This window comes from Canis aureus, chromosome 29, assembly GCF_053574225.1.
Source record: "Canis aureus isolate CA01 chromosome 29, VMU_Caureus_v.1.0, whole genome shotgun sequence".
In the NCBI taxonomy this organism is placed as follows: Eukaryota; Metazoa; Chordata; class Mammalia; order Carnivora; family Canidae; genus Canis; species Canis aureus.
In genome coordinates, this window is record NC_135639.1 from 25,575,149 (window position 1) to 25,594,319 (window position 19,171).

Here is a 19,171-nt window from a genome sequence, read left to right on the forward strand (position 1 = left end):
GGAAGGGCGGGACTTCGGGCCGTAGCCAATCGACGCTGAAGGCTGAATAGGCTCTGGCCCGTTGAACGCGTGCGGGGGAGGCGGCTTCTTCCGGCCGGCCGCAGGTTAGCTGCGTACGTTGAAGGACACAACCAGTGGAGTTGCTACCTTTTGCGAGGTGGGTGTGTGGACGGGATCCCCGGCGCAGGCTTCGTGCCTCCGCTGTGAAGGGGTGGCACAAAACTCCGACCGTTCCTGATGCAGAAACGCCGCTAGGTCTTTGCTTTGGGGAGCGAGAACAGCGGAGAATTGGGGAAAGGAATTGGAGGTAACGAGGGAGCCAGGGCGCGAGGGTCGGACTGGGAATCCAAGGGGCGAGGAGGATAGGAGGTCCCAGAGGCTCCCATAGTTCCCAAAGGCCCTTGGATCCCTTTACGATGAGGAAAAATGAGGCCCGCTGCGAAGGGACACCCCCCAAGGTCACCTAGCGATGTAATACTGAATGAAACTCGGGCTTCTGGCCAGATTAACCTGTTTTCCTCGGTTATGCCCATAGTCTGTTTCCACTGTGCTGTGCCTAGGGAGCTGGCCAGCGAGGCCTCCTTTAGCTGCGCTGCAGCCTTTGTCAAGGCGGGAATGTGTGCGTCCCGGCGCCCGCAGTCGGCCAGGCCGGCGGTCCGCGGGTTAGAGTCCAGGCTGTCGGATCGCAGCGGGAAGGCCTTTTCCCTCTAAGGGGCAGCCAGAACAGGGAGCCGAATACCCCCCTTGAAGTGCAGAAGGCTGCTTTCGGTACCCGAGTGGTTCTCGACTTCTACCTCGTGATCTCACCGCTCCAGCTAGGTGGGTGTCCAGTCAGGGAAATGCAGTTGGTCCCTTTGGGCCTTCTCTGAAATGCCCGTTTCGCAGGTGAAGAAAGACGTGGAAGGCGTCATTCCTGTTTACTCGCGGTAGGCCCGTTAATTGGAAACGAGAGTGAGACCCCATGCTTCGACTTCTCCACGGGCTACCTACCATTTAGCAGTTAGTGCATTTATTAGTCTTAGGTAATTTGTTCCTTGTTGTGTCTTTCTAAACTTTGTACGGTTCAAAAAGGAGTAAGGTCTCAGTTCGAGTTATTCCACAGAGGGTGCTCTAGCCCCAAGGGTTGGAGATCTTTGTCCAAAAGTAACGTGCAGCTCGCGGAAGGGGGCAAGCCCCAGTGCTTGTAGGCTTTTATCCCATTGTTTATTTCACCGGCAACATTTTACTCCGGACTCGTGCCTCCATCTCACCTGCACAAGAGTCTTCCAAGATCCAGACTAAATCTCAGTTCCTATGCCATGCCCTTCCCTGCAGTCAGAATTAGTCCTCTGTGGAATATCAAAGCCTTCCTACCATATTGTGTAGAGAGAAATTTAGGGCGCTTTAAAATTGTTTCACTTGGACACCACGTCCTCCTAAAAATTTTTGTTACACACAAGGGAGTGGGGTTATCATTTAAATAATAACGGCAAAGTTAAGCTCCTGTTTTGTGTAAGGTTTCTCCTAGAAACCTACTTAATACCAAAAGAATCCAAAAGTGTATCATGAAGATTAATGGAGGGGAAACTATGCCTTTAGTAGGTCTAGTAAAATGAAACCATTAACATAAAAGCTACATTAAAAAGATTTATTTTAATGGAGATTTCCCTTCTTGGTCTGGAAAGGCCAAGTCCCCTGAGGAGACTTAAGGAAGTTTGGATTTCCTTCATTGTTCCAAGAACCTTATTGAAACTTCAGGATTAAGGTCATTTGTCCAAATTTTCATTGCCAATTCTGTGCACGAGAACGCCTCTGAAGGCCTTTGAATGGTAAACAGGGGAGTGCCAGTTTCCATAGCAACGACTTCCTCACAGATCTTTCCCTCTTCCATTTCATCAAGAGCCAGCTGAGTCACAGCCACTGCCTACCAATCTCGACCGGACCTCGACCGGCTCGTCTATGTTGCCAATCGACTCGGCGTGGCGTCGGTCGTGGTAGATAGGCGGTCATACATACGAATTTTCAAGTGTTCTGGTGACCTTTGAATGTGCTTTTGTTATTTTTTATTTTAACAAATATATGCCTGTGTAATATATAGGTACTTATAACTCCTCTTAAAAGTCTGTTGCATATTTTTCCAGAGTTTTTTTTCTGTATATTTAATAACAAATATTTGGTTTTCTATTACTGCAGTATCTTTTAAACTTTAGCTTGCATAAGAAATGCCTAGAGGGCATATTAAAGCAGATTACTCCTGGGCCCCAGAGTTTCTGAATAGGCCTGAGGTCAGGCCTGAGAATTTGCATTTCCAACAAGTTTCCAGTGGTGTTGCTGCTGGTCTAGGAACCAGACCTTGAGAACCATTTATGTACTATGTAGTATAATGTCCAGAAATAGATTTTTTTTTCAGTTAAACATACACAGGGACATCTTCCCATGTCCATGCATAAATATCTGCACATTGTAGTTCCTCAAATGGAAACTATCAGTCTCTTGTATGTAGATTAACTTTTCATTTTTTCCCGTTTATTTTCATAAACAGTATTTCAGTCATCCTTCTTGACCCATAGAACATGTTTCCTTTAAGGGTAAATTCCTGGAGAACAAATGAACCAGCTACCTAAAAGGGTATATTAATTTTATAATTTGATAGGTATTGCAAAATTGCACCTTAGGAAAAGTACCAGTTTACACTCAGGCAACAGGAAATGCTTTATTTTCTCATTCTTACTATTTATTATTTTTCCTAGTCTGATAGTTTAATATCGGCCTCATTTACATTTCTTTGATCACTTTTGTGTTTTCCCATTGAGTTTTTGGCCTTTATATTTTCCCTTTCCTGAGGTAACTAAAATACTGGTCCATGTTTTCTTCCAGGATTCCTCGGCTTTACTATTTATATTTAGATCTTTTACCTATTTTGGTGTAAGAAGTGGGAATTCCAGCTTTCCTGATACCTCCAATAGCTAGTATGTATCCTAGGGGTGGGAGTTAGATGCTGACAGCACCGTAGCCTAGGTAGTGAGTATCCTGTTTATAACTAGTTGACAGACTTTGATAATGGCATTTTGGTAGGATCTCCATCTTTAAGAACTTGAACCAGCATTTTCTTATAAATTCTTTAAACTGTGGAAATATATATATATATTTTAAAGATTTTATTTATTCATGGGAGACAGAGAGAGAGAGAGAGAGAGAGAGGCAGAGACACAGGCAGAGAAAGCAGCAGGCTCCATGCAGGGAGCCCAATGTGGGACTCGATCCTGGGACTCCAGGATCACGCCCTGGGCCAAAGGCAGATGCTCAACTGCTGAGCCACTGAGGTGTCCCACTTCCAGTTCTTATACTCTGATGTACATCCCTTTTGTTAAAATAATGTTAATTTTTAAAAAATGGTAGTATCAGTTCCATTTAGTAAATGATCCCTTCTCTTCCCATTCCTAAAATTATAAGAAAAATTGTGAGCGTGCCTGAGTGGCTCAGTGGTTGAGCGTCTGTCTGCTTTTGGCTCGGGTTGTGATCGAGTCCCTCATCGGGCTCCTTGTGGGGAGCCTGCTTCTCTCTCATGAATAAATAAATAAAATCTTTAAGAAGGAGGAAAAGAAAAATTGTGAAAGGGGTTGCAAGTTGAGCTGTTTATTTGGTGGTTACCCTTCTTAGAAACTTTGAAATGTATCAGAAGCTCCAACTTTCAGCTACTCCTCTTAAAAGGAGTAGGCATGATTGAGTCCATGCACAATGTAACATGATGTAGTGAGAACCAAAAACAGTATCAAGCAATATTGGGTTAAAGGGTGGGCCTAGAGATTACTGTGTTCTCTTCAGTGCTAAATGATTTGATGTATATTTTGGAATGTTATACAGTAGCAACCGAGGTCAAGTCTTCCTTCTGAAAGTTTCTCTTATCAATAAGTTTTTCACCATCTTTGCTACTTGTTTTGGGCAAGACATAAGAACTCGTAATATTTATAATGCAATGACTTTAACTTAAAGAAAAACAAAAAAACAAGGGGTGCTTGGCTGGCTCAGTTGGTGGAGCATGTGACTCTTGATCTCCGGGTTTTGAGTTCAAGCCCCATGTTGGATACAGAGATTACTGAAAAAAATAAAATCTTTAAAACAACAACAAAATGAAACTTAATTTTCTTTTAAATTGCATCCAAACCAATTTATTATTGCTTTCTTTTTTTTTTTTTTTTTTTTTTTTTAAAGCTTGAAATCATGGCAGGTCCAGAAACTGATGCCCAATTCCATTTCACTGGTATCAAAAAATATTTCAACTCTTACACTCTCACAGGTAGAATGAATGTAAGTATTAACAATACCTTTAAGCAGTTATGATTTAGTATAATATAGGTGGCATTAGCTCTTGTTTACTTTCTCCTTTCTTTTTCAGTGTGTATTGGCCACATACGGAGGCATTGCTTTGATGATTTTATACTTCAAATTAAGGTCTAAAAAAACACCAGCTGTGAAAGCAACATAAATGGTAAGGAATTGACATTTTAAAGTTGGTAACTGGGCAGCCTGGGTGGCTCAGCGGTTTAGCACTGCCTTCAGCCCAGGGTCGGTCTGATCCTGGAGACCTGGGATCGACTCCCACGTTGGGCTCCCTGCATGGAGCCTGCTTCTCCCTCTGCCTGTGTTTCTGCCTCTCTCTGTCTCTCGTGAATAAATGGATAAAATCTTTTTAAAAAAAATTTATTCATAAAAGAATAAATAAAAGTTGGTAACTTAGCCATTATGTTGGTAGGGTTTTTTCCTTTACTATAAAAGTAAATTGTCCTTGTGCAGTTACATACAAGAGGAAACTATTGTTCATATCTCAGTACCTTGACCATTTTTGTTAATATTTTGGTTTGGCTTTTTTTTTTTTTTTTTTTTTTTTAATTTGGTTTTCAGTGGCTAGGAGTCCTGTCTGTAATACTGTCTTATAACAAATGTCTTCCTCTAGTAGTTGAATGTATGAGTGTATATGGATATTTGATGTATATCTGTTCCCTATTAGAATTTTTTTAAATATGAAATATTGCATTGAACGCTTTGGAGCTTGGGTTAAAGGGTGGGCTTAGAGACTACTATGTTCTTTTCCATGCTGTAGTGTTGCCTATTTGATTGTTTTAAGCTTAAGGACTTTTCCCCAAGGGTTATGGGGTGCCCAGCTTTGTAAGAGGGTGTCTCCTGCCCTAGCCAATGTTGAATCAGTTTCTGATTTTTGCTTATTTGATGAGTGAAAATGTGTCTTTTTGATGAAGTAATGCATTTTTTCATTTGTTTACTGTTTGCGTTTTTCTTAACAGTCCCTTAATATATTTTTCTTATTTAATAATTGAGTCTTTTCCTTTGTGAAGACCTTATTTCTCTTACATAAGTCCTTTATGTAATAATTATTAAAACCAATCTTTTAAATACATTGTAAATATATCTTATTTTTTTGCTAGCTTCAAATTTCTATATAACCAATTTTATATTTTCTTTAAATTTTTATAGATTTCATTTTCTTCTTATGGCACACCACAACCTCCATTTGCCCATCCTTGAATGAATAATTGTTTTGGTAGTAGATGATATGGAGAAAACCCCAAACCCAGATCTTTATCTTCCTTAGTTCTCCACAGAAAATTTTTCCTTTGCTCTTAAAAGCTTTTCCAATCTCAAAACTATTGACTAAGACTACATACCCCAGAATGCAGTGGCCCATGACTCATTCCTGAGAAACGGAGTTTTTGCCCAGTTTCCATATTAGGTACCTCCCAACTTTGGGAGGGTGGTTGTATCCCCATTATAAAAATGGAGAAATTTTATCTCTGATATGTTTACTACTTTTTAAAATGTTACTTTGTATACTAGATTTTTCCAATAGCATACATTCAGGATGATACTGAATTGTTGGCAGCTCTTTTGTTAAAGGTGAAGTGTAAGGTTAAATTGTAGTAAGCTGAAAGATACCTGCATTTTGGAGTGGTTACTGACTGAGAATCTGATGAATTTGCATTCAGTTTCAGGGGGTTCATGGATAGTCCTATACTAGTAATTACTGAATATCTTAGAGTTGAACACAATTGTGTCTGAACTATTTTTGCTTTGTTTATAGGACTTTAACTTGGACCTCATCTGTTAAATTCCCATGCTTGGAAAAGCTAATGTCAACTCATCATGTGATACTCAATTTGTACAATAAATTATGAACCTGGAAAAGCTGGTTGTCTTTATTTACAAGATATCAAAAATATAAAAACTGTACAAAATGCAACGAAGGCAAAAAAACTGGCAGTGACTTGGTCTAAATCTTTTAGTTTCCCAAAGCAAGGCTCAGTACTGGAGGTAAGCAACTGAAATGTCTGTCTGACTTCAAGTGTACTAGGTTGTATGTAGCTGCTTTAGCTGAAGTAGAACATGGAAGCTAAATTTCTTCACCTGGTTTATAGAGTGTTTGGGTGCACTCAGAATCCAACAGGTACAAATTCAGATGTCAGTGGTTGGCTTGTAGTTCATCTAGTTCTTAGAAATTGTAGTTCACCCTACCCAGTAACATACATTCCACTAATCATGGGCCAAGCAAAAATGTTAGTGGATCATTTAACATAGTACTTGAGTGCCATACAGTAACTACATTTTTACAGCAAAAACATACATGCTCATAGAGTTCTTCAGCTAAAATTCAAGATGGTATTATATTACTCAATTTGAATCTTGAAGCGGATGAATTATTGAAATCAATTGATTTTTTTTCAAACATAATAAATTAAAATAGCATTTGAACAGAAAATGCATAGTTTCCACACAATCCAAAGCACCATAAATGTCCCCTCCACAAACATAATACCTCTTATTCAACTAACGGAAATTAGTTAAATGTGGTTGCTATAGAAACGTGGAACTGTCCTGTTCAGATTTTCCAAGCAGCATCCTTCCAGATCCATATAGACAAAACATTCTTTGTAGCTTAAATATTAATCACTGAGGTATTTGCTTTTAGTCTCCCTTTTTCAAACAGTAGCTTCCAAAAGGTCTTTAATACCGATGGTTTATTGCGGACTATAAGCTCCTGCAGCTAGAACCAAGTTTCTTCGAGTAAAATGGAGATGTACAACTGGTGTTGATTTGGTCATATATGTTCCCAACAGTAACTCCTGTGAATTCTCAGGTAAATTTATATGCCCAGTGGCTGTAGTAAAGTCATCGGTCTCTAAATCTTCAAATGCTTTGACAGCATCCCACAACCGGACTGTATTATCCATTGAACCTAAGGGGAAGTTAAAAGGAAACTATTTAGTAGAGTCTACCATATTTGAGTTCTGACATTTTGTCAAATACACTTCATATATTTACTATATAGTTCTGGTGAAAAAAATCTAAACTTGGTTAATAAACTCTACCTTCTAAAGGACCATTTCAAGCAGTTTAACCCAAGAAGTCTGCACATGTCGTGTCTAAGAGAAGCAAAACCTAACACAGTCAATCAACACTGTTTCATTTTAACATACCATTTACCCCTTACCACAAAGCCATTTCTAATCATTTACCTGAGGCCAAAATTTCACCATCTCTACTAAACCTAAGTGAACAGACTGTATCAGTGTGGCCTTTTAATTCTCCAACCATCAAACCATGTCCGATATCCCAAAGGAGTACTCTGCCATCTGTTGCTCCTGTAGCCAGGAATCTCCCATTGGGAGAAAATGTCAAGGAATGAATTGGTCCCTAGAAAAGAAGTCCATGGAAAGAATCAGAAGTGGGTTAAAAATATCTAAGAAAGTAAGAAAATGCTAGAATTTAAAAGCTTAATGGAATGAATAGTTATTATCTCAAAGACAACTTGTGTGCCAGAACAATGGTGTAAAATACCTTGTGTCCAGTGAATATTCTTACGCAGTTCCCATTCAAGACATCCCAGAGCCGCACAGTTCTATCTGCAGAGCCCGTAGCAACATAATTAGAATTTGGATGGAACCTGGTACAATTCACATCAGCAAGATGGCCAGCAAATATCCTTAAAGGCTGGTAGTGGTCTGTAGCCCAGAGCCTTTTAAAAAATGCATTGAAAGCAAAAAAAAAAAAGTAATAGTTAACTGCCAAAATTCTAAAATAAATACAGAAACACCCATGTGAAATATTAACTCCAAATAGATCTCCACCACCCCCTTCACTGGCTACCTAAGGAAAAGTGGAATGAGTGAGACGATATAACATTCTCAAGGGAAACTAAGTTGATTTAATATAATTTTTTTTTCAATTCTCTAGTTCTCTGTTATGTACCTCCTTTCCTACCCCAATTCATAGTCTAACCCATAGAAAAGTATTTTTCCCTAGTTTTGGCCACCATAAAATTAGTTTCTAATTTGAGTTACCTCATCCTGAACTTTAAAGGGGATCACAGGAAAACACCAGCAGTGCTCACAGTGGTGGTGAAAGTCTAGCTGGTGGGAGGGGTGGGGAGCCTGTTAAATACTTGAGGGAAAAAAAGGATTCTTTTTTTTTTTTTTTTTTGAAAAAAAGGATTCTTGATAGGAATTGCAGACATAGTAATACTCCTCCCAAATTCATTTTCAAAATAAGTACTATAAATGCTGACATTCTCAAAAAGTTGATCCCAAAAAAACAAGTGAAAACAAGTTTGGCTGAAGTGTGTAATTCCCCCAAAAGAAACAATTTTGCCAGTCATAAGATCACAATGTTCTTACCGAGCTACTCGATCATGGCCCCCTGACACAAAGTAATATCCATATGGAGAAAACTGTGTGTCCCATACTGGGTAGTTGTGTCCTTTATATCCCACCAAGCAAGTAAATGTTTGAAGACTCCACAATCTAACAGTTCCATCCTCTGAAGAAGAAAGCAAGTAGTTCCTGAGGGAAGAGAAGGTAATATATTTGATTCCCAGAATAACTTAGTTAACCTGTCCAGTTTCTTTGTACATTTGAATATGTTAATTATAGCTGACATGCTACATCTTTTACTTATACATGGAATTCACAGTAGATAACAAAAAGTTAAAATTAACTAAACTGTTAGCTCTGACACTACTGAACACCTACTGAATGAGATTATTTTTAAAAGTATACTGGGAAAACCACAGTTCTTATAAAAAAATTATACCAAAGGGTACCAAAAAATAGTTGGTCATAAAGGTCAATTGAGAAAAGCTAAGAAAGATGATAGAAGATGTCACTTAAAATTCCACAATTCTTTAAAATGGAGATGCTCGGGCAGCCCCGGTGACTCAGTGGTTTAGCACCACCTTCGGCCCAGGGCGTGATCCTGGAGACCCAGGATCGAGTCCCACGTTGGGCTCCCTCCATGGGGCCTGCTTCTCCCCCTGCCTGTCTCTGCCTCTCTCTCTCTCTCTCTCTCTGTCTCTCATGAATAAATAAATATTTAAAAAAATAATTTAAAAAATGGAGATGCTCAGGGCACCTGAGTGGTTTAGTCGGTTAAGTGTCTGCCTTCAGTTCAGGCAATGCTCCTGGAGTCCTAGGATTGAACTCCCCATCAGGCTCCCTGCTTATGGGGAGTCTGCTTCTCCCTCCCTCTGCCTCTCCTGCCCCATATTCTCTCTCTCACTCGCTCTCTCAAATAAAATCTTTAAAAATAATTATTTATTTTAATTTATTATTTATTTTATTATAAAATGGAGATACTCTTTTCCTATCATGTATAACTTGTATAAACATTTAGAAGGAAATGTCTGACAACAAACACTATAGACATGGAAGTAATACTTTACCTTTTTTAGGGATAAAAACAAAAGCTAAACCACTCAAACTACTATGGTTTTCACTGAAATCGGAGATTTCCCTCAAGTAAAAATGTATCATCTGGCTATCAGTTTCTTTTATTCTCGAGATTTCATAAAAATGAAAATACACATGGGGTTGACAGCTATTATCCAAATAAGATACAAATGGTATTATGAATATATAATTCCCTCCCATTTCTACAGAATGTTAAAGATCATGAAAAATAAGCAAATACCTGTGGGTTTCAAATTCCCTTTTCAGTATTATCCTCTTAGTACTTTTGATTACACAAAATTTTCAATTGACAGCTAACATGCCTTTATTATAAGGAATCTGTTCTGAATTTAGAGTTGCCACAAACCCAAGGTAGGAACCCAAAGAAGCAACTCAGCCCCTACTGGAGTTATACAAAAACTAAAGCTAATTTTTAAAACCAACAAACCAGGGATCCCTGGGTGGCTCAGTGGTTTGGAGCCTGCCTTCGGCCCAGGGCATGATCCTGGGGACCCGGGATCAAGTCCCCCATCAGGCTCCCTGCATGGAGCCTGCTTCTCCCTCTGCCTGTGTCTCTGCCTCTCTCTCTCTCTCTCTCTGTCTCTCATGGTTAAATAAATAAAATCTTAAAAATAAATAAATTTATATATATATATATATATTTATTTATTTATTTTTAATAAATAAAACCAACAAACCCTGAAGCTGTCCATCTTGATTCTATAAATTTGGGTCTGAATTAAGTTGCTATCTTGTACACAGTACCCCAAGATGAATTAGCAAATGGCAGGATTCTAAAAGATCATGCATGAGAGGCAACCATGAGATTTTTCTAACAATATCTCCCAACACATTTCCAGTAGTAACTTTTATATAATCTCAATATAATACAGCAATATTTAATTTTTCATTGTATTTTACCTGTCTGGACTGAAGCTGGCTCCATAGACAGGCCCGCTGTGACCATACAAAATCTTCAACTCACTGGCTGTTTTCTCATCCATTATTCTTTCTAAGACATCATCTGACTCTTTGTCTATGAGGCTAAGATCTAAAATGATCCCAAAATATTGATTTTTTAAAATAAATTGATTAAAAAAATACATTCATTAGAACATTTTAAAGTAGTCACATCATGGTTCATAAGAACTAACATCTGAGCAGTTCTTCTTACAAACCACCCACAGGGCTAATGTCTCTAATCATCCCAGTGTACAGAAGAGGAAACTGAGGTTTAAGATAGTTAATAATCTGCCAGAATGCACATAGCTACTCAGTGTTGGAATTATGATTAAAACTCAAAATAGGGGCGCCTGGTTGGCTCAGACAGTTAACCATCTGCCTTTGGCTCAGGTCATGATCCCGAGGGTCCTGGGATCAAGCCCCATGTTGGGCTTCATGCTCAGAGAGGAATCTGCTTCTTCCTCTCCCTCTGTGCTTGCTCTCTAATAAATTAATCTGCAATAAATAAATAAAACTCAAAGTAATCCACTATATCATAATGTTTTATATAAATGCAAACTATGGAAATATTAAAAGTTTTTTTATAATGTATTATCTTGTTTAAAATTTAGCAAGAAACTTTAAAATGAAATCCTAAAATTAGTTCTTCTTAAGCCATTTTTAAGCTAAAACAGAAAGTACTCTCCCATTATTTACTTTAAAGGCATTTTTAAAATTCACAGGCGAACAGCCAAAATTAGATTTTTAAACTTACAGAGTTTTCTGGCCCAATCCCCCCATTCTATAGGTGAGAAAACTGAGGTCCAGGAAAGTTAAACGAGTCTAGCACCCCAGTCTCCTGATTGCCACTCCAATGCACTTTTCACTTGGGAATGTTAGTATTTTGAGTTAAAGTAAAATCAAGTGAAATTCTGCTGAGATCACAATCTCTTGTGTATACTCCAAGGATTCCAGATTGGTGTAAACTAAAGCTGAGTTCACATCTTCACAGGTCATCTCAGTTACCTGCTGCTTGTTTAACACTACGAAGTTTTTTGGGTGTCACAGACCATACTCTAACAGTTGAATCTGCAAAACCTCCAGCAATCAAACTAGAATCATCAGTGACATCCACTGCAGTGAGGCCCTGCCAATAAAAAAATAAAAACATTGCATTCAACAATACTGTCTTAGGGAAAAAATTACATCTTAGAAAATATATAATGATAACTCTTTTTCTCATATAAGAGATCACTTGAGATTGCATTTTCTCCTATGAAACCCACTGTTTGAAAGTATTTACTTTGAGAACATGTCATTCACTCCTTTTGCCCTCTAAATTTAAATCACATGAAGAAAACCTTAATCATTTCTGTACTTTACTAAATATATCCTTAACAGCTTATTATAAACAATCTATAAAGACATGTTGAGTCCTTAATAAAAAGTTTTAAGTTTATATAAATACTTAAGCCAGGTTCAATAGAGATGAATTAGTTTCCTGCTCCTCAAAGGCTAGCAGAATTCTGATCAGTGAAACAAGCAACATTCTGGCACCTGCAAGTTGCTAAAGGTCTTTTCAACACTGCCTTCTATCTATTCCAAGCAGTGTCCAATTATCCTTTCCTAACTTCTCTCTGTAAGCTATGTTAAGAATTTAAAAAAGAAAAATCTGTCTTAGTTAACACATCTAAGTTTCTTTTCTTGGAAAGTGACCACTTTACAAGACTCTCTAGGCAGAAATTGCACAATTATCTTACCGACCTGGTAAGCATTGAGGAATGTATAGAAACAAATGGAGGGTAAACAGTCTGGCCCAAGGCGTACTCGTTTGGTGGTTTCTTTCATATTCATTATCTTATCCAATTTATCTGAATCTTTCAACTCAGGAAGAGGGATTCTGTGAAAGAAAAACAGACTGAAAATTACCCTATTAAGAAACTGAATTCACTACAATAACAGATCATCTTAAAACTTAGCACATGTTCCTTAAATTTTCTCCTCACCTGTTTTGAGGTGGAGCATTAGGATCTTGTTTTTTGCTTTTGGATCCAATGCTATCTTTTTTAGGTTTCTTCTTTTTAGGTTTTCCTTCTTCATTTTCTCCTTCTTCATCTTCATCATCCAAAGGCACCTCAATTTCTGGCTCTTTTAATAAACCAAAGAATACCTACAAGTCAAAGGAGCCAACATTTTCAAGATTAATATTTCATTCATTGACATCCTTTTCATATCTTGATAGGATGAATCACAATTAAAATACAGTAACATACCCTGAAGCAGATTCTGTATACTTATCTACCCAAGAGCCAATCTCCCCTTCTTCCTTACTAACAGAACCCTGATTTTGTTGGAGCAGCAATATGCTTGGTTAAATCATTTCTGTTCCCAGACTCCTTTGCAGCTTGGAATAGCCATATAACATCATTCTGGCCAACAGATGTACACACAAATATACTGGGTAGGGTTTTAGAAAAAAAAAAAAATACTGTTTTCCTGATACAAAAGAGATTTAGCAGGGATAAGCCTTTTGTCCTCCCCACTCTGCCTTCCTGGAATGTAGGTGCAAGCTGGAGCTACAACAGCCATCTGTGAGCACCAAGAAGAAGGCCAAATTCTAAGATAATGGAGGAGAAACTAGGAGCCAGGCTCTTTGATGGCAGTGTGGAGCCCCTACGCCAGAGCAAGAGGGCTTTCCTCTGCAATTCATTGTATGTATATAAAATCCCTTATTTAAAAAAAAAAAAAAAAAAATCCCTTATTTGCTTGTCACTGTAGTCAGGGTTCTGTTAAATGCAACCATTCCCAAATTCTAATTTATACATCATCCTTAAAACATGAAACTTAATATACAGTGTACAGTTATTCCCAAACTAGCTATAAGAAAAATGTGTAAATTATGTAGATGGAAATACTACAATTTTTCATAATCTGCATTATATAGTTCTTAGGTTTATTCCCATACCTTTGATTTGTTTGCCTCTCGTTTAGCCTCTCCTGCCAAACTTCCCACCATCGCATCTATCTGTTGCTTACTACGCGGCATCCCATCAAAGATGTCAATGTAGAGGTGCTCCTGAACTATGTTCCATATCTGATTGTTCTGTTTCTCCTGAAGATGCCTCTTCAAGAGTTGGTACGAGTCACGGGAAATACGCAGAACAAATTTACTTGTTCGAAAATCCAACATGGTCTCATTCCCTTTCATGTGTTCCTTTTTGGTAAGACTAGATAATACTCGTAGGTCATCCTGGTAATAACATTCCTGATCTCCATGGAACCTGTTTCAGTGATTTTAAAAAGTCATTTTTCAATGTAATCATTAAGGGATCTGCTCTCCCCCATATATTTATAAACATCCCAGAATATTTTCAACGTAGCAATCTGAATAATCCTGGACTAAGCTTACAGGATCAGAAGTAACTCATTTCAAAATGATTACAATTCAGTTTCTGATTTCATCCTGAAATTTAAAAATTAAATTTTCTAATGAAATGTATTATTAACATTTTAAGAGAATTTGAAATAATTACCATAAGTGAATGAAAGATAAGATGTCCACCACTAGTAGACATTTGAATTAGAATTTCTGCTTTACTAAATTTTATGTTCTCTCAAAATCCACTTTTAAAAGCTTTTTATTATGGAAATTTTCAAACATATACAACAGTAGAAACTAGTATAATTAACGAACCTATCCCCCAGCTTCTTAATAATTAATACATGACATTCTCATAAAACCCACCATTTTCAATGATTTCTTATATTCTTAATACCAGATATATTTATTAAACATCAGTATAATAATAATGACTAAAGGACAAACAAATGTTGATACCAAAGAATAAACACTTCCATTTACTCACCATTACCAAAGGTAATTAAGTAAAGCTTTCAGCCTTGGTGATAATTAGTAAATTTAAATGTACTTTTGTTTCTATAAATCTTAATTTTCCTGATAAAGTAAAATTAAAGATCATATATTTGGCACTCACTAACAACGCAAAAACATTTAGAGAACAATGACTAAACATAAGATATTAGGGCTCTAGCTCTGATACAAGTCAAAAGATTCCTAAACTGTTACCTATGTTACCCTATTATGATTCACCAAGACATGAACTAAGGGTTTCTGTCCAAGATTTCAGTGAAATTAGAAATTTCAGTCTCCTGGTGTTCATAGCAGTCACTGCCCATAACCTCATCTGAGCACTGGTGCTTGGGAAGGGCTGAGATTGTCCACAACAAGCAGACAAGAGTCCCCCAGGATATTCTAGCTTTCTGTGGCAAGATGGCTATCCATGATACTAAGAGAGGAAGGGGTTTCTTGATGACAATACTTTAAGAAAAATTAGGTTACAATCCTATCATCATCAGCCTTTGTTAATTTTTTTCTAAAATGCTAAGCTAAAGAATATTTGCTTTATAACCTTCTATAAGGCATCATACAATAACGAATGGACATGATGGCATTGAAGCTAAGTGTCCCAAGTTCTATTATTCCCCTATAACCACTACTTGTGTTGTCTGACAACTGCTGGCTTTTGGGTCTATTGTTTGTATTAAAATGTTCTCATTCAAACTGTTAAGTACTGCCTCCTTTTTAAACACTCCTTTCTTTGGCTTCTATAACTCAATACCTTCCTGGTTTTCTTCCTACTTCTCTAACTTCTCCTTGCATACCTCTTCTACTTGGCCATCTGTTCTACTCTTTTTCTATCTCTTCTACTCCAAATGTTGGGAGTTCCTCAAGGCCCAGGTCCAGCCTCCCAGTGACTTATTTCATATAGCCTCCACTCCAGGTAATCTCATCCATATGCATCAATATTATACACAACTCCAATTTATGGCTCTAGTCCCTACATCTCCTTGGAACTCCAGAGACTTATATACCATTCACGAATCAACTTAGTATCTCTTAAATGAGTCAAAGGCATATTCAAATCTGAACTCAAGATTACTCCACAACCGGTCAAACCAGGTCTTCTTCCAGGGTTTCCTATCTTAGTGAAGGCCACCCCTATCCAGATGATGGAGCCAGAAACCTAATGGTTATCAATAATACTCTCATCTCCCTTACTCCATATCCAATCCATCACCAACTGCCTCACCAATATCTACTTACCTTCACAAACACTACTGCACCCTAGTCTAATATTTCTCAACAGAACATTTTGGGGCAGAACAATTCTTTGTTAAATAGGACTACCTGCACATATTAGAACATTTGGCATCCCGAATACACCTGCTCTTCCCCACCCTGGTCATTATGACAACCAAAACACCTTTACACATGTTCAAATAGCCCAGGAGAAGCCAGAATAATATTACCCCCTAGTTGAGGACCACTACAATCACCTCCCAAACCAGTCACTCTAAAGTCACTCTGTTCCTCCCTACAACCACCATCTATTCTTTCCAACTGCATAAAGGTCCTTTCAAAAGGCAAATCGGGGCACCTGTCTGGCATAAGTAGTAGAGCATACGACTCGATCTCATCAGGGTTGTGAGTTCAGCCCCACTCTGAGTAAAGAGATTAATAATAAAATTTTTTAAAAATGCAAATCTAATAATGACATGGACCTTCAATGACTTCTATAGCAGAGACACCTCACTGTCCCTAACATCCATTTTTTTTCTTTCTTCCTCCACAGCAGAATTCCTGCATCTTAGCTGAGCACATAAACACAAGGGAGATAGGAAGTATGAACATTGACTAACCACATAAAAAAGGAAGAGGGGGCAGCCTGGGTAGCTCAGTGGTTTATCGCCATCTTCAGCCCAGGGCGTGATCCTGGAGATCCAGGATGGGAGTTCCACATCGAGTTCCCTGCATGAAGCCTGCTTCTCCCTCTGCCTGTATCTCTGCCTCTCTCTGTCTCTCTCATGAATATATAAAATCTTTAAAAAAAAAAAAAAAAAAAAAAAAAAAAAAGGAAAAGGTGTGGGACACCTGGGCGGCTCAGTGGTTGAGCATCTGCCTTTGGCTCAGGGCATGAACCCAGAATCCTGGGATCAAGTCCCACATTGGGCTCCCTGCGGGGGAGCTTGCTTCTCCCTCTGCCTATGTCTCTGCCCCCACCCCTGTGTCTCTCATGAATAAGTAAATAAAATCTTAAAAAAAAAAATAAAGGGAAGAGGTGTGTGCAACTTCCAGAAAGGATGTGCGCCTTTCCAGCTGACTGCAACACTAATATGACTGCTCAGAGCCAAAGAGCCATCTTGTGCCACAGGTAGAAACTACGCGACAAGGATGGAAGAGCATCAAGATGGAGAAAGCCTGGGTCCCCAGTAATCAAGGCCTCCATACCAGTCCCCGACTGCCTAACCTTTATGAGAGAGAAATGAACTTTTACTGTACTTAAGCCATATTATTTGGGTTTTCAGTCACTCTCAATCTAATCTAACCCTAACACAGCTTCCTATTGCTCTTAGGATAAAAGCAAAAAATACACTTATTTATGTCATTATTGTTTGAGTGTCCATTGAATCTCAGCTCCTAATCCTACCCAATACAACCCACCACTGCTCTCAGAATAAACAAAGACCCTCAACATGGCCCAAGAACCTGTCTGTACCAGCCCAGCTTCAGGTTATACTGTACCTGACTCTATACTCTGCTCCAGCCATACTGGCCTTCCTTCATCTCTGCACCTACCATGATCCCTCCCGCCAGAGCTATTCCACACGCTTTTCCTACTTCTCTTTATCTGGTTAGCTCCAATCCAATCTTCGGATCTTACCTCAAGATCACTTTCTCAGGGAGCTTTCCCTGACTTCTCCAACTAGATCAAACCCCTTTTTTAGGTTCTCCTAGCAGCAGGTATCTCTACTTCATGAAATACATTTTGAGTTACAATCTTACACTTGTGTGGTTACAGATGTGTATACACATTATATATGTGTGCTATTTATGTAATACATATGAAATTCACATACTTCTCAAAAAATGATTTTGCTTCATTCTCATGTTGATTGTAGACTAGTTCCAAGTACATGTGTACAAACAGAGGATAAAAGAGTTGGGATAACTCTGCCCGATGGCAGTCCAAAGAACATTCAATGAAGTGTTTCAGTCCACTATAGTATTCTTCATACATTGTGGGGTCTCCTTGTTGGTTGTAGGCTGACAGCACAGCACTGACATCCGGCTGGTCTTCCACAGCTACGCTTCCAACTGTATAAAAAACGAAGAACAACTTTCAAAAACTGACCTGATACATACCAAGTGACTAAAGCTGTTTTATTAACGTCCAGAGGGAAACTGTTTCTTAGATGTTTGCCTCTCTCCTCTCAAACTCTCTCCCCCACACAATCACACAATCTTATAATGGGATTTTCACTTCGTTTCAGTCACCCATCCAAAACTCCTTCAGCTTATCCATATCTTAAAATAAAATTTTCAAATCAGTAACAAAAAGGTTCAATATTTTTCCTGCAGCTACTTCAAAGACAAATTTCATAATACATGGTATGTGCAAATCAAACAACTATGTTAACCTTCTCTCAAGGTTCAGTGTAAATGGCACCCATGGCCACCAAGCGCTGCCCTGAAGTAACATTCTCAGATCTCTGAACTGAGTATTATAACTTTCTTGTAACACATCCTATTCTGCAGGATATGTATATATCTATCACTCCTTATAAAATGCAAGCATTTCAAGGGTGGGAAGGATGAGCCTTATTCATGTTTTCAAAAGATAACTCAATTTACATGCTTAAAATAATCTCCATAAATACCATTCCAAGGCAGAAAACATGAGTATTTGGGGATCCCTAGGTGGCTCAGCGATTTAGCGCCTGCCTTTGGCCCAGGGTGTGATCCTGGAGTCCTGGGATCGAGTCCCACATCGGGATCCCTGCATGGAGCCTGCTTCTCCCTCTGCCTCTCTCTCTGTGTCTCTCATGAATAAATAAAGTCTTTTTTAAAAAGGGGAAAAAAAAAAACATGAGTATTTATTTGTAATAAAGCAATACCAAACAATGATACACCTGCCAATCTAATCAGTCTCATTGTTGCAAAATTTTAAGTTGCAATTATAATACTTCTGTATTCTTCACTATACAAATGTTATAAGTTCTTTTGGTTACTCAGATGGCCTCTTTTCCTCCTTACTGGTTTCTGAGTTATAATAGGTCAAGTTTCTGAAAATATGAGAGATTATAGAAAAATAACCAACATAATTCATCCATCTTATAGTTCATTCACAAAGTTTAGCATTCAGAAAAGATTCCTCTAAATCACATTTTTGCACATTTCTATTTAAGGGATACAAGGATACATATTCACACTTCACTTCTGGCAATGCTACAAGACTAGGTCTCACATAAATACAGATCTATTTGGCTAGAGGCTCTGCACTGGATAACTGCATTCAATAAACGTTTATTATCACCTCAGGATCACCTTTGAGTCCTCATGCTGTGTATGAATTTTACTGCGTGGACTTTGCAACTACAGTTGCTAGGAAAAGGCTGGGAAGGGAGGTCTCAGGTGTTAAGTGTTAGGCATAAAC

At 38.4% G+C, this 19,171-nt stretch overlaps 2 protein-coding genes across 6 annotated transcripts in view; one reads left to right on the forward strand and one right to left on the reverse strand.

The window, feature by feature from the left end:
• Window positions 1–6,177, forward strand: ATP5MK (ATP synthase membrane subunit k). 5 transcript variants are annotated; one of them, XM_077877789.1, is made up of 4 exons: window positions 1–157; window positions 4,192–4,287; window positions 4,376–4,468; window positions 6,074–6,177. In XM_077877789.1, the coding sequence occupies exons 2-3, from the start codon at window positions 4,201–4,203 to the stop codon at window positions 4,463–4,465; spliced, it is 177 nt and encodes a 58-aa protein (XP_077733915.1). In that variant the 5' UTR covers window positions 1–157; window positions 4,192–4,200; the 3' UTR covers window positions 4,466–4,468; window positions 6,074–6,177. The 5 variants fall into 5 exon arrangements, with proteins under 5 accessions (XP_077733915.1, XP_077733916.1, XP_077733918.1 ...); XM_077877790.1 differs by lacking the exon at window positions 1–157 and adding an exon at window positions 164–307; XM_077877792.1 differs by lacking the exon at window positions 1–157 and adding an exon at window positions 886–1,022.
• Window positions 4,844–19,171, reverse strand: part of TAF5 (TATA-box binding protein associated factor 5) — a 15,970-nt gene continuing 1,642 nt past the window's right edge. Inside the window, exons 2-11 of the mRNA XM_077877783.1 lie at window positions 17,595–17,832; window positions 13,621–13,936; window positions 12,662–12,825; window positions 12,420–12,555; window positions 11,682–11,802; window positions 10,635–10,764; window positions 8,664–8,828; window positions 7,828–8,005; window positions 7,506–7,683; window positions 4,844–7,225 (exon numbers count right to left, since the gene is read on the reverse strand). Coding sequence (XP_077733909.1) covers window positions 7,008–7,225; window positions 7,506–7,683; window positions 7,828–8,005; window positions 8,664–8,828; window positions 10,635–10,764; window positions 11,682–11,802; window positions 12,420–12,555; window positions 12,662–12,825; window positions 13,621–13,936; window positions 17,595–17,832 — 1,844 coding nt within the window. The 3' untranslated portion in view covers window positions 4,844–7,007. The remainder of the gene's footprint in view (window positions 7,226–7,505; window positions 7,684–7,827; window positions 8,006–8,663; window positions 8,829–10,634; window positions 10,765–11,681; window positions 11,803–12,419; window positions 12,556–12,661; window positions 12,826–13,620; window positions 13,937–17,594; window positions 17,833–19,171) is intronic.